The sequence below is a fragment of the Anticarsia gemmatalis genome, chromosome 2 (genome assembly GCF_050436995.1).
Source record: "Anticarsia gemmatalis isolate Benzon Research Colony breed Stoneville strain chromosome 2, ilAntGemm2 primary, whole genome shotgun sequence".
Classification (NCBI taxonomy): Eukaryota; Metazoa; Arthropoda; class Insecta; order Lepidoptera; family Erebidae; genus Anticarsia; species Anticarsia gemmatalis.
Genome location: NC_134746.1, coordinates 7,526,521 through 7,538,200, shown reverse-complemented (window position 1 = coordinate 7,538,200; position 11,680 = coordinate 7,526,521). Strand labels below are relative to the sequence as shown.

Genomic DNA, 11,680 nt, shown 5'->3' with positions numbered 1-11,680 from the left:
GCTGAATAACTCGATTATTTGTATTAAAAATAGACATCAGACATCAGATATTTATCTATGTGCATTTCTAGAGGTTTCTAAGGTTGTTGCTACGAATGTGCTAATTTAACATGGCTCTACTTACTAGCATTCTGAGGACTATTGATTTGTCACAGAAGTAACTGTTCTATCAATATATTTCACCTCGTTCGTCTGGGGCACGGAGAGAGACGCTTTAGGCAGTACTTGTGAAGGGGTATGAACGGGCTGCGCGTTGTGGTGCGGCCCCTCGCGCGCCTGCAGCAGCTGCAGGATGCGGCGCACGTCCGCCGTGAGACCGGTCTCCAGCACCGCCACGCGACGACTCAGCTCCTCTAATCTAGTCAGTACCGTCGCCACCGACGCCGCTGTCGCAGCTGAACCCACGTTTTGATACTGTGGTGACATGCTATCCTGTTGTAACATATTATACAAGCTTTAACATAGATGTAAGTGTTGTTTGATAAGTTAATATATCATTATTAGCCATAATTATCATCATTAATGGAGTTTAATGATGGTCACTCGATATAGCAATTATGATCAATTCTAATTTCCTCAGAAATAACATTGCATTAATTATGTCAAACCTATATTTAGAAATAAATAGAAGATAGACAGGATAAGATACTCTTTGAAGACATTAAAGAACCTGTGCGGCTGCAGCGGTTTGTGGTTTGTCATTGGACAAAGCGAGGGCGGCGGGGCGGCCGGTCTGATGGAGGTTGACGGCGGAGTGCGGCGCCGAGCGGCAGGAGGGGGTGCGCGCGGCGGCGGGCGGCGCGGCCGGCGCCAGGATGTCGTCGCACGACACGTGCTGGTGCGCGGGCGCGGCCGGCGGCGACGGCGACGCGTTCGTGTAGTACGAGCTCGGGTTGGTGCTGAGGCTCGACACCGGCAGCGTGGCGCTGTGCGCCGGCGTGCTCACGGCCGGCTCGCCCGCCGCCGCGCACCCCGTCAGCGGCGACGTGTCGTTCAGCGGACCCACTGATGACTGCCGCCGCACGCCCGCGCGACTTCTATACGTTTGGGGCGTAGATTGCGCTGGAAACGACGTCGGTGCATGATTTAAATTTTATTCTGTTGGTAATCAGTAGTATAAATACAAGGCAAACTTTATATGAAGTGATTTCAAATTAAATATGTAAGTTTATATCATTGTAATGAGTCAAATGTACGTCAAAATTAAATATTTAACCAATTTCAAACAAATAATTTTCCAATTTAAGTAAAATGATTGTTTTGAATATAAATTTGTTCACCAGAAGTGCCGGTTGACGGTCGCGTGGCCATATTGTACAGATGAGTAATTTACATGTAACCGTTCAACCAGTACTTGGCATGACCTACTCGTATATTGTTTTAACCTTTTGTCGGTTCATGCAGTCTAAAGTAGTATTGTATGCATACTTACAGTACTTGTTGTGCAGTGGCTGATGAGTTTTATGATGGTAGAGGTCTGGGAAGCTCCGTTTAAGTTGCGCTAGCATGCCTGCACACAAGGGCCGCGCTCAGAGCGGGGCGGGCGGTACCGGGGGTGCGGGGTGTGGTGTCACAGTGCTAAGTACGAGCGGTAACACGCGGATGTTACCGCCACGCGGCTATTGATCGCTACAGAACCTCTGCCACACCGCATCCCCTCCCACGTCACCAGTAAATAGGAATATAAATAAATAAGGAAACAAGCGTAACACATGCGGCATTAAATGAAATAAAATTTAAATTAGTCCTCGTAAATTTACGTAAATGCCGTTTTATATTTTATTGCTCGTTATGTCCAATCAATTTTGATTATATTACTTTTTAATGAATTTTGTACATTTGTTTAAATTTTGCAAAAAGTTAAATCGAATTAAGATTTATAAGTAATTATATCTAGCGACTTATGTTAAATTAGAACCTATTCTGTAAAAACTTTTTGCAAAATAATAATAAATGATCGAAATTATTAAAATATCCCAAAACAGAAATTCTCTTACCCGATGTTAAGATAGAAGTCGTAACGGATCTTCAGGGTATTAGTGAAGAAGAGACTTAAATATGGCAAAGGGAAATGCATATCGTTCATTCATTTACTATGTGTAGGTCATCTACTCTATGAATAGAGAGGAAGGGCTACCACAACATGCCACCCGTGTCGCTCGTGACTTTATAACAGAGCCCTCCGTACACGGGCGTATGTGGTGTACGTTCATAATATAAGAAACAAAGTGAACATTCCACGTGTATGTTCGTGATCTTACCGGTGATGGAGTTGAGCGTGGTGGAGCGCTGCTTGCTGAAGTTAAAGTTAAGCGGAGTCACGTCCTGACCCGCCTTGTCCGCTGAGAACTCTAAAATGCCGCGACTGGCCGGCGATTCTGTGTCGTCGTCGCTACATTGAGAGTCCTACAAATATTGCCAAATACTAAATATATCTTCGAACCTATTCGAATAGATTTACTACATATCTACATTAGGTACTACTCACAAAAACGATAAACCCCTACATTATAATAAGTTTGCAACAACATAAAAGGTATATTTTGTTCTATAAAAGCAACACGTTTGAAGCTAAGATTATACGTAAGTCGTAGATAACGTACAACTTTCTCGGCGAAGGTCTCGGTGTGCGGTCTGCGCGTGGTGCGCGCGTACGCCTCGCGCAACAGACGCGCGTCGCAAGGGTTCTCGTACCGCATCCGACGACGAGGCTCTATGCCACAGATTTCCTCCTAAGCATATAGAAAAACAGTTAAAGTATCATTGTGACATATTCATAGCTATTCTTAAAAGGGTTTGTAACACTTGTTCAACACTTTAGATCGTCAAAGAGGTATGTCAGAGTCTATTGTATGTACTCGCTGATTAGAAAGTCTAATTATCCCAACTTCTATAATGACAAAATGTTTTAGCTGACCAATTGCTACTTTTCGATTGGGTCACTACAGGTCATAGGGCAACGTAGACGCGTAGACGTGCTACGCGTGCTACGTGATTGCGTAGCATCGTAGAGGTCGTCTACGAATTGTCGATTTCTACACAATTAAACGAAGTTAAATGTTTTTTGATTTGAATTACAAATAGAATGCTAGAGTAAAAAAAATGATGTTTGGGCTTACTAGAAATTGTTTTTTATATGTTTTAGGCACTGTATGTAAAACAGGTATTGTTGTTAAGGATACATTTCAGTGTGGTATAAAATCATAATCTTGAGTTTTGTATTGTGTACTCACATCTCTCATGTTGTATGTAATCTCGAGATTGTTGACGAAAGAGGCGCGGAACTCCGGATAGAAGTCGAGCACATCTAGCAGGTCGTCGCGGTGCACTCGATGCAGGTCGCAGTACGTCAGAGCGCGCACGCGGCAGTTACTTCGACCCACCGTCGGGTAAATGCACGGATTTTCACCGAAAATATCGTCTTTACCTGTAATGTGGGTTATTCAAATGTCAGATTCATATCGATAGTCTATATTACATGACTCAGTCAATATATTAGGAAGTCTAGTTCAATTCTTTTAAATAAACTTTCCACGGTTACGCTTTTTGTTTTACTAATCAAAACGTTGTCGATATATAACTGGCAGCAAGAAAAGTAATAAAGTAAATCAAAAAAGGGAAAATGTACTTACCTAGAATAGCCATAACAATGTCATCCTTCAGAATTTCGATAGAGCCCCGAGAGATGAAGTAGAGTGAAGTGAGAACGTCGCCACGATGCACTAGTGTCTCGCCGGGGGGCGCGTGCGTCGTCTTGAACCGCAGTGACAGGGCTCTGGAAATTACGACACGCAAAGAATTAGAGCGAGACTGTAGCTCATCCGTAGCTCAATTCTCTATTACTATCGACTACGGACAACCGACCTGTCATCGAGAAATTTTGTATGAAAATCTCATCAGCGCCTCTGACGGGCGTCGTAGGAAATATTTTGGCAGTACATTCTAAATGTCAAAATTTCGATAGCTAGCCGGTTGTCGGTAGTCGATAGTGGTAGAGAATCGAGGTACAGTACCTCGATTCTCTACCACTAACTGACACTTTTATTTTGGCAGAAGTAATGTCACTTTCATCTGCCGAGACGAAAAGGTGAAGATAAAATCCCATCTCCATATGGAACTGACAAAGGCGTAGGGAAATAAGAACAGCATAAAAAGTTTAGTTACGATGTATTTTACCTCAAGCAGCCAGGACTAGCACCATCGAAAGCAGAGCAGTTCGTCAGCAAGTTGCGGTTCAAATGTAGACAGATGTCAGCTTGCAGGCACTCAGGGAAACCTTTGAGCACGCTCGATGTGTCGATACCGTTCGTGTAGCTCCACGCGTGTTGGAAATACTCCTCTAACCTTTGACGTAACGGGTTGGCGATCTGAAACAAATATTATATACACGTTGTATTTAACAAAGCTACGAACAAATGTCTATAAACCCAAATATAATAACATCCACCCATTATCGGGCACGAATCTCTTCTCACAATAAGATTACTTTAGTTCAACAAGGCCAAATGTAAAGGATAATAGAAAGCAAGAACAAAATCTTTACCTGATGAAACCTAATAAATTCCCGGACTCTCAGTATCTGGGTGTGATAACGTGCCGTTCCCGAGTATAATCTCTGTATAATGGCCGATACGTTACCGAAGATACTCGCGTACATAAGAGCTGAAAGGAAAAATATATTTAATACGCAGTCACGTTTTCGAGTAGCGTCTGTACGTGTCAGATTTACTTACAGCCGACAAGCATAACAAATATTGTAAACCCTTTCTCCATGTCAGTGTTAGGCGCAACGTTACCGAAACCGACGCTCGTCAGTGAGGTACAAGTGAAGTATAAAGCGGTTATATATCTAGACCTGCAAACCAACCCTGTGTTAGTTGTATTACTACACGGACACAACATGCCATACTTGTTACAATCGTGAGTTACCTCATGGATGGACCTGTGGAATTATCATAAGTGGCTTGGACGTCATTAGCGAGTGCATCTAGCCATCCTATAGGAGCGTGAAGCTGTGGTCGTTCCCAGCTGCCTATAGCGTACCTGCGTAAATGATAAGTATCTTTGGAAAAACCATTTCCCGGTGAAAGTACCTATGTGTATTATTTGTGACAATATCAATATACATACTTTAGGTGTGAAAAATTCTAGACATAAGATAACTCACCATAAGCAAGCCAACCAATGAGCAATAAGGACAAAAGTGGCCATAAGGAGTAGCAGTACGGCGGTTCCATATTCGGAGTATCGGTCTATTTTGCGCGCGACGCGCACGAGCCGCAGCAGCCGCGCCGTCTTCAGCAGTCCGATGAGAGTCGTTGTCTGCAACCAGCACAACGACACCTCAGAACGTTCCGACAGCCGCTAGCGTAACGCAACTTAGCCGCAAACCCAACTCAAGCGTTATATGAAACGTTCGCTTAAAACTAAATAGCATCAACGAGGCCTCGCAGCGAAAATCACGCTAACTAAGCAAAAACTTGCCTATGAATGCTGTTGAGCTCAAACTTAGATATAGTTTGCAGAATTAAAAGCGATTATTTTAAAACTATAAAATTAGCTGGCTTCGTACATAATGCGGTGCATATAATACTGTTTGATTACTGTTATCATTTGTCTGACAAATTACGCAGTCCCGCTACATAGAACAGCTGGCCACGCGCCACGGCGACCAGCACCATGGCGGTGCATCGTCAACAGATTCATTCATAACTTGTGAGTGTGAACTTCAAGTCTTAAGCGAAATACAAATACAAGTATTTACATATTGGAAGTAATTCTCATCAAACTTTGTGCATTATTAACATCACTTGGCTTAAATAAATATTTGCATTTACCCCGTTTTTGTTATTATTGAGGACTTACCTAAGATATTTTTATGGCTCGGTGGCGCTATGATATATTTATTAAATATTGATTAGACACAGTTACGTTTATTATCGCGCTGTTTTTCTATTTCTTAGCTATCGCTAAATTATTCACCTAACGTAACTACTGTAATTTACTGTGACTTTTTTATTGCTACGTAAATCAGTACTTTATGATTTTAGTAAAAAATATAGTTATCTATTATTTAGAACAAACCAATGATCAAGAATTTTATAATTAAACTTACGTATAAATAATTGTAAAGCTATGTAATGTAGGCAGCAAGACAATGAGACGAGTACGAGTTGTTATGTCAGTTTATAAGTAGATAATAGATAATTAATAATATTCACACGAGTGTCGTTTAGTGCTGTAACGTTATGGGAAGCTTTGCACGTGACATGTTGCTTTGGCTGTTTGTCGATGCATTCGTTTAATGAGTGAGTATAATATAAAGTTTGAACGTACCGCCCCTTGCATTCATGGATACTTATATTGGACCGTGCACTGCACAATGTTTTAGTTTTGATTTTGTTTTATTAGGTTGGATTTTGGAAAAAAGGAAAAACAAAAATAAATAAAATCGTTTCAAATCAATTTATTTTAAATTTAAAAATAAAAATAGGTTATCCTTATGTATGTATGAAAATAAACAACAATGTAGATGTCAAATCGAAACCAATTGATAAATATTAACAAACACAAATGACGATGAGTAAATAAATCGAAGTGGGTAGTACATATTCAGTGGCGGACACAGTATCGAACATCAATACATTATTATATTGTTGATGTAAGGTGGGTGCTTCAGTAGTAATGTTAGTTGGGACTGACAATCACTTGGTGCTTCTTAACGTCGTGAATAAGGCGATTCATTGTTCGGTACAAGAAGGTAACGTCTGGGAAGTGTGAGCGTAATTGCTACCAAGCTCTGTGCATTTCGTGACTCTGGTACTTTTACTAAGAAAAGCCAATGAAAATGTTCCGCCCTTGTATTTTAGCATTCAAATCATATCCGTATAATAGTTATATATTATTGTTCCTACGTCAAATTCTAACTAAATACTCAGGTAATCGATGCCCGCTAAAATATTTCAATTTGGTTTTCTATTTTAGTGATGCTAGTTCTTACTAAACGATAGTAATATTAATGAGGATCTCAACTATGATAGTAAATACTTATGCAAGTATATTCTTACAAAACTATAATTCTCTTGCTTGAATGTGCTAGAAAAAAGCTAAAATATATTATGCTCAAATTTAAATAAAAGATGAAAGCCCTCCAACTTTTACTTTTAAACCAAAACGCATTCTAAGTCCACGTTTTAACGTGGCGTTTCGTATTGTTATATTGACTAGTTGTTCAAACACCAGCACTGATTATTATTTAGATAACAGTGAAAGTCGAGACTTGCTCTAGTTCACTTGATTGAAATAATGAAATGTTAGGCGGAGCCGTGTCTAGTCGGGGTAGACCAGACGCCGGCACACAGTCAGAGAGGGGTATCCTGGCGGCGGCCAAGCTCGTGATACAGCTGCGAGTGGGCCTCGTTAGATGTCGGGCACGATGGCACGGTGGCACGGTGTACGACTTGATAATGACTGACATTTTGCTCATGGGAAGCGTCCTTATCTTCCATTAACGCATTCACTTAGTGGATTCAAAATGGCTAGTGGAAATTAATGAATAAAATATGTCAACTAAAAATATAATAAAATTGAGTGGCAGCAACATAAAAATAGTTCACAAAGATGGTATACCTCATCACTTTCCAGCCCCTGCTGTAACAAGAAATGGTATTACAAATTCAATACGCACCCACCTTCGGGTTCTCCACAACTTGACTATTTGATAAATGATAAAATAAACGACTGGTTACTAATCGTCAACAAAATCAACGGGTAATAATTAGTAGTCTTAAATTAAAATAAAATCACAAATCAACTTTGCTTACGAACAAAACATACTGAATGATATGATTTTTGACGGGTTTACAAATTTTGATTGTTTTAAAAATAATTTACAAATAGCTAATTGATTCGATAGTAAAGTGGGATCTTTAAGTGATCGGCTGTGGTCCTAGTCGATGGTGACACTTGCATTGACTGCATTCCACAACTACGTGACTCGCTATTAAATAACCAGAACTTCATTTGTCCGAAATAAACATTCATCCCGAACGATACTGTTCAAAGTGTTGCTTAAAACAGATAATAATAAGTATCTAAATACATATTGTTTCGTCTTGAAATACTTATCGCAACCCTAACTTGACCTAGTTCGCTTTCATATTCTTATGACCTATTTTAACCCTTCACTATGCGGAATGTATCGTGCTTCGTCACCCTAATCTTGTTGTACTGTATGGCCTCCACTAGTGACCACTGTGTTATTTTTATACACGACTTTTAACAGCATTGGTATTTTGTCAATTCTTAATGTTCTAAAGTTCGGGATCCCGAGAGCTGTGACACTGTTTCGGACAATTGATCGTCTGGATATCCACCGTGAAAAGCAAACTTACTCAGTTCACGCTCCAAAAACGATTTGAATCGATTCTCGCAGTCTGCGAGTGAGCCGGTTGTGCGACAATCGATACGAGTTTGCGAATCACGGTAAGCCCGCTGGTGTTTTTCTCTTCTATTCAGCCATTCCTTTTTGTAGTCTAATTCTAATTGAAGTTTGTGTACGTATCGTATGTGAGATGAAACCAAATGTGGTGTATGTAGGTGGGAGGGAATGTCAGCTCACTTCGTCGGTGTCGGTGCCGAAGAGTAGAAGGTCAAATGGGATGGCGGCGACCAGATCGATAAGGAACCAGCCACGCAAGTAGTGCATGGCGATTTTGGCGGGGTCCGACTCCACCTCGTCGGCGGCGTTCACATACGTGGTGCGGAAGTTTATCAGGATGTCTATTATGAACGTCACGTCCACTGAAAATAAAACATTATATTGAGTCTTATGTCACAATAACTGATTAAATAAATGATAAACGGTAACTAATGACATGCATGAAGACTCCCTCTTAAGTCAAGTGAGCCGCACTCGTCCGCATCAGTGGACTTATGCATCGCATTTGCTTTCATGAGTAAGTTATGAAAAGGGTGCATTTAGGTATTAGAAAAACACGTATCCATATCTGCGTGCTTCGATTGTACTTAAATAAATACCACCAACTTTGTTCAGACAAAACTATTAGCACCGCCCTAGATTTAGTTATTGGAGTACATAAATGCAAAACGAGATACCTACGAGTAGTTGGCTTAGATACATTTATGGATGGAACAAAACCCCAAGGTTTTCTACATTTCTTGGCTACGATCCATATAAAAATAAGTATCGTAGCCAACATCCATAGCCATTTTTCTTTAGGATTTATTATAAATAATGATGTTGCGAAAATATTTCGTCAAACAAACAGATATATTATTACCTATCATGTCGATGACTACTATAGGATCTTCGCCGAAGCTGCGGGAACGTTTATCGAAGTCGGGCTCATTCAGTTGGAAGGCGGCCACGTACGGAGTGAATATCGCCGTATAGATCACCAGTATTAGGATCAACCAATCCCAAGCGGCCTGCAATAGCGGTGATTGTTATATTAATCGATTTCGACACTCGCTTTAAATATTTAAAAGCACAAATATGTAAAGCCGTAGCAGGTTGCGTGTCGTTACAGCGAGGTCATTGCGACGATTGTATATTATGTTTTTTTTTAATTCGACCTACTAATTGTAACACTTCAAATGGTGTATAATAATATCATTAATATGTCATTATAGCGTAAAATAAAAACATCTAGATATCAATACATATAACAATGTTTAGCAAATTTTTGCGCTTAATTTTAAAATGCTTTGTTTTTTTTCGAAGGCTTGAAGGATATTGCAATTTAAAAAGTTTTTTGAACTGGATTCATAATTAATATTTTTATTGATCAATTACGATATAAATATAAACACATACCTTATAAGGAGAATGGTGGAGGATAGTGCAGGGATGAGAAGGCTGCGTGGTTCCCTTGTGGCCGCCCGTCGCGCCCAGTGACAGTACCTGCGAACAATGACGGCATGAGTCTAAACGTGCACGGCACAAAGCAACAGCCTGCCAGTGTGCTCTGTTCTACACCCTTTGTAGCCTCAGGTTTTATACCCCTGTATTGTACATGTACGTGTTTACCATATTTGTATTTATACGTTTTATGTTCAACATTATTAATGATACGTTTACTTGTGTTTTCGATACAATTCAGTCATTTAAAACTACTAAACAACTACATAACTACGTTTAACAGATGTGTTTGCAACATTTTCAAGTCCATGTTTTTGCGAACGTGCGTAGTCATTGCTCAAAACAAGATGCAATTTACCAAGAGCATTCATTCATGATGATAATTTAAAACATAATGTAACAATTTTGAAAGAAAATTCATTCTCAAAGCTACGGTTTATAACTATGGAATTTTAATGCATGAAATATTTGCGTGTATGCAAACTAGATGAAAGTTGATGCTTTTAATTTTAATTCTGACGTTAAACGGTTTTAACACATAATTCATATTTATATGTATCTATGGTAGGAATTCTGCTCACTTATTTATTCTAACATTTAAATTGATGTTCTTAAGAATGAATCTGAGGGATAAAGTATCGACCGTCTTTTGTTTTTAATGAATGCGATATTATGATCGTTCCACAGTTATCTACTAGAGACGAAAATGCAGTAGCGACGGTTCTAAAATGTCACCTCGGAAATAATTGATGAGATATAATGTGTATTGGGATTGGCTCGGTTTCCCTGTGGAGGTCGCAGAGGTGTGAAATAAGTAAATAATTCATTCGCTGCTTCATTCTGCGTGCGCTATTAGTATTTATTATTTAATAGCTTCCCGCCCCAACTGTAGCGACCCGTCTGTTATCGTACGACAGATTTTAAAGGTCACTTCTGTAATATATAAAGATCACGCCAACTTAGTTTTTTACACTTATGTAATCTAGAGTTCAGAAATATTCGACATAAGAACTACCAATTCTTCATATAGAGTGAATCGCACATTGAATTTCCTTCTGTTTTTATACATGTTAAGCGGTTAATCACTCTTCCACGTAAGATATTATCTGGCAAAGAGATAAATGAATTACCTCCTTGCCGATGGCAGGCAACCCGTTGAGGCCATTACAGGGCGGTTCGAGGCGTACGACGCTCTTGCGAGAGCCGCGGAAACCGGTGTCGCGCACACGCACCGACGAGCGCCACGTGGAGGGCGGCGGGTCATCGCGCGAGCCGCGCGCGGAGGCGGCGCGCCGCGAGGTGGTTAGCGCTGCGCCGCCGCCGGCGCCGGCGCACGGCGGGGTCACGATCAACGGCACGTCAGGGGGCCCGCGCTCCTCCATGCCGCTGCCGCACCAACGTTCTCACCGGAACCCACCGTGCTCCGACGCCTCCAGGTGCTCACATTCCAGCACGGCTCGCTCGAACGCCGACGCCGACTCGAGAAGCGCGATTGCCGAGTTTTGCATAGATGATCGATCTATTCCCACGTACACTTGACACTCTTCCTTCTCTTCTATTTCGGTAATCGTATTTATGTATTAGTATTATTGTATTTCAGAAGATTCTGCATGGTAGAAATTACGACATGTTTACGATGGTATGGTTTTGAATAAGGATCTCGTCACGATAGCATTATGGTATTAAAATAGGCGATAGGAAACGCATCTATACGAAAAGATATTCGTAAGCGCCTGCTTAAGTTTTCACAAATGTTGGCTGAGACAGTAGGTAGTCGGAGTGTATAGAGCATGTCTA

At 40.7% G+C, this 11,680-nt stretch overlaps 1 protein-coding gene across 17 annotated transcripts in view; it reads right to left on the bottom strand.

The window, feature by feature from the left end:
- The window catches only part of LOC142982520 (potassium voltage-gated channel unc-103-like), a 41,642-nt gene that overhangs the window by 6,148 nt on the left and 23,814 nt on the right, over positions 1-11,680 (bottom strand). For 8 of the 17 annotated variants that reach the window (XM_076129109.1, XM_076129117.1, XM_076129144.1 and 5 more), the window contains 16 exons: positions 9,839-9,925; positions 9,303-9,450; positions 8,621-8,802; positions 7,630-7,650; positions 5,168-5,322; positions 4,930-5,043; positions 4,734-4,855; positions 4,544-4,662; positions 4,177-4,367; positions 3,633-3,775; positions 3,234-3,427; positions 2,604-2,732; positions 2,262-2,406; positions 1,433-1,510; positions 671-1,062; positions 184-432 (listed from right to left, as the gene is read on the bottom strand). In XM_076129109.1, the coding sequence (XP_075985224.1) occupies positions 184-432; positions 671-1,062; positions 1,433-1,510; positions 2,262-2,406; positions 2,604-2,732; positions 3,234-3,427; positions 3,633-3,775; positions 4,177-4,367; positions 4,544-4,662; positions 4,734-4,855; positions 4,930-5,043; positions 5,168-5,322; positions 7,630-7,650; positions 8,621-8,802; positions 9,303-9,450; positions 9,839-9,925 (2,469 nt within the window). Of the gene's footprint in view, positions 1-183; positions 433-670; positions 1,063-1,432; positions 1,511-2,261; positions 2,407-2,603; positions 2,733-3,233; positions 3,428-3,632; positions 3,776-4,176; positions 4,368-4,543; positions 4,663-4,733; positions 4,856-4,929; positions 5,044-5,167; positions 5,323-7,629; positions 7,651-8,620; positions 8,803-9,302; positions 9,451-9,838; positions 9,926-11,013; positions 11,490-11,680 lie in introns of all 17 variants that reach the window. The other 9 variants (XM_076129067.1, XM_076129059.1, XM_076129032.1 and 6 more) reach the window with 6 other exon arrangements.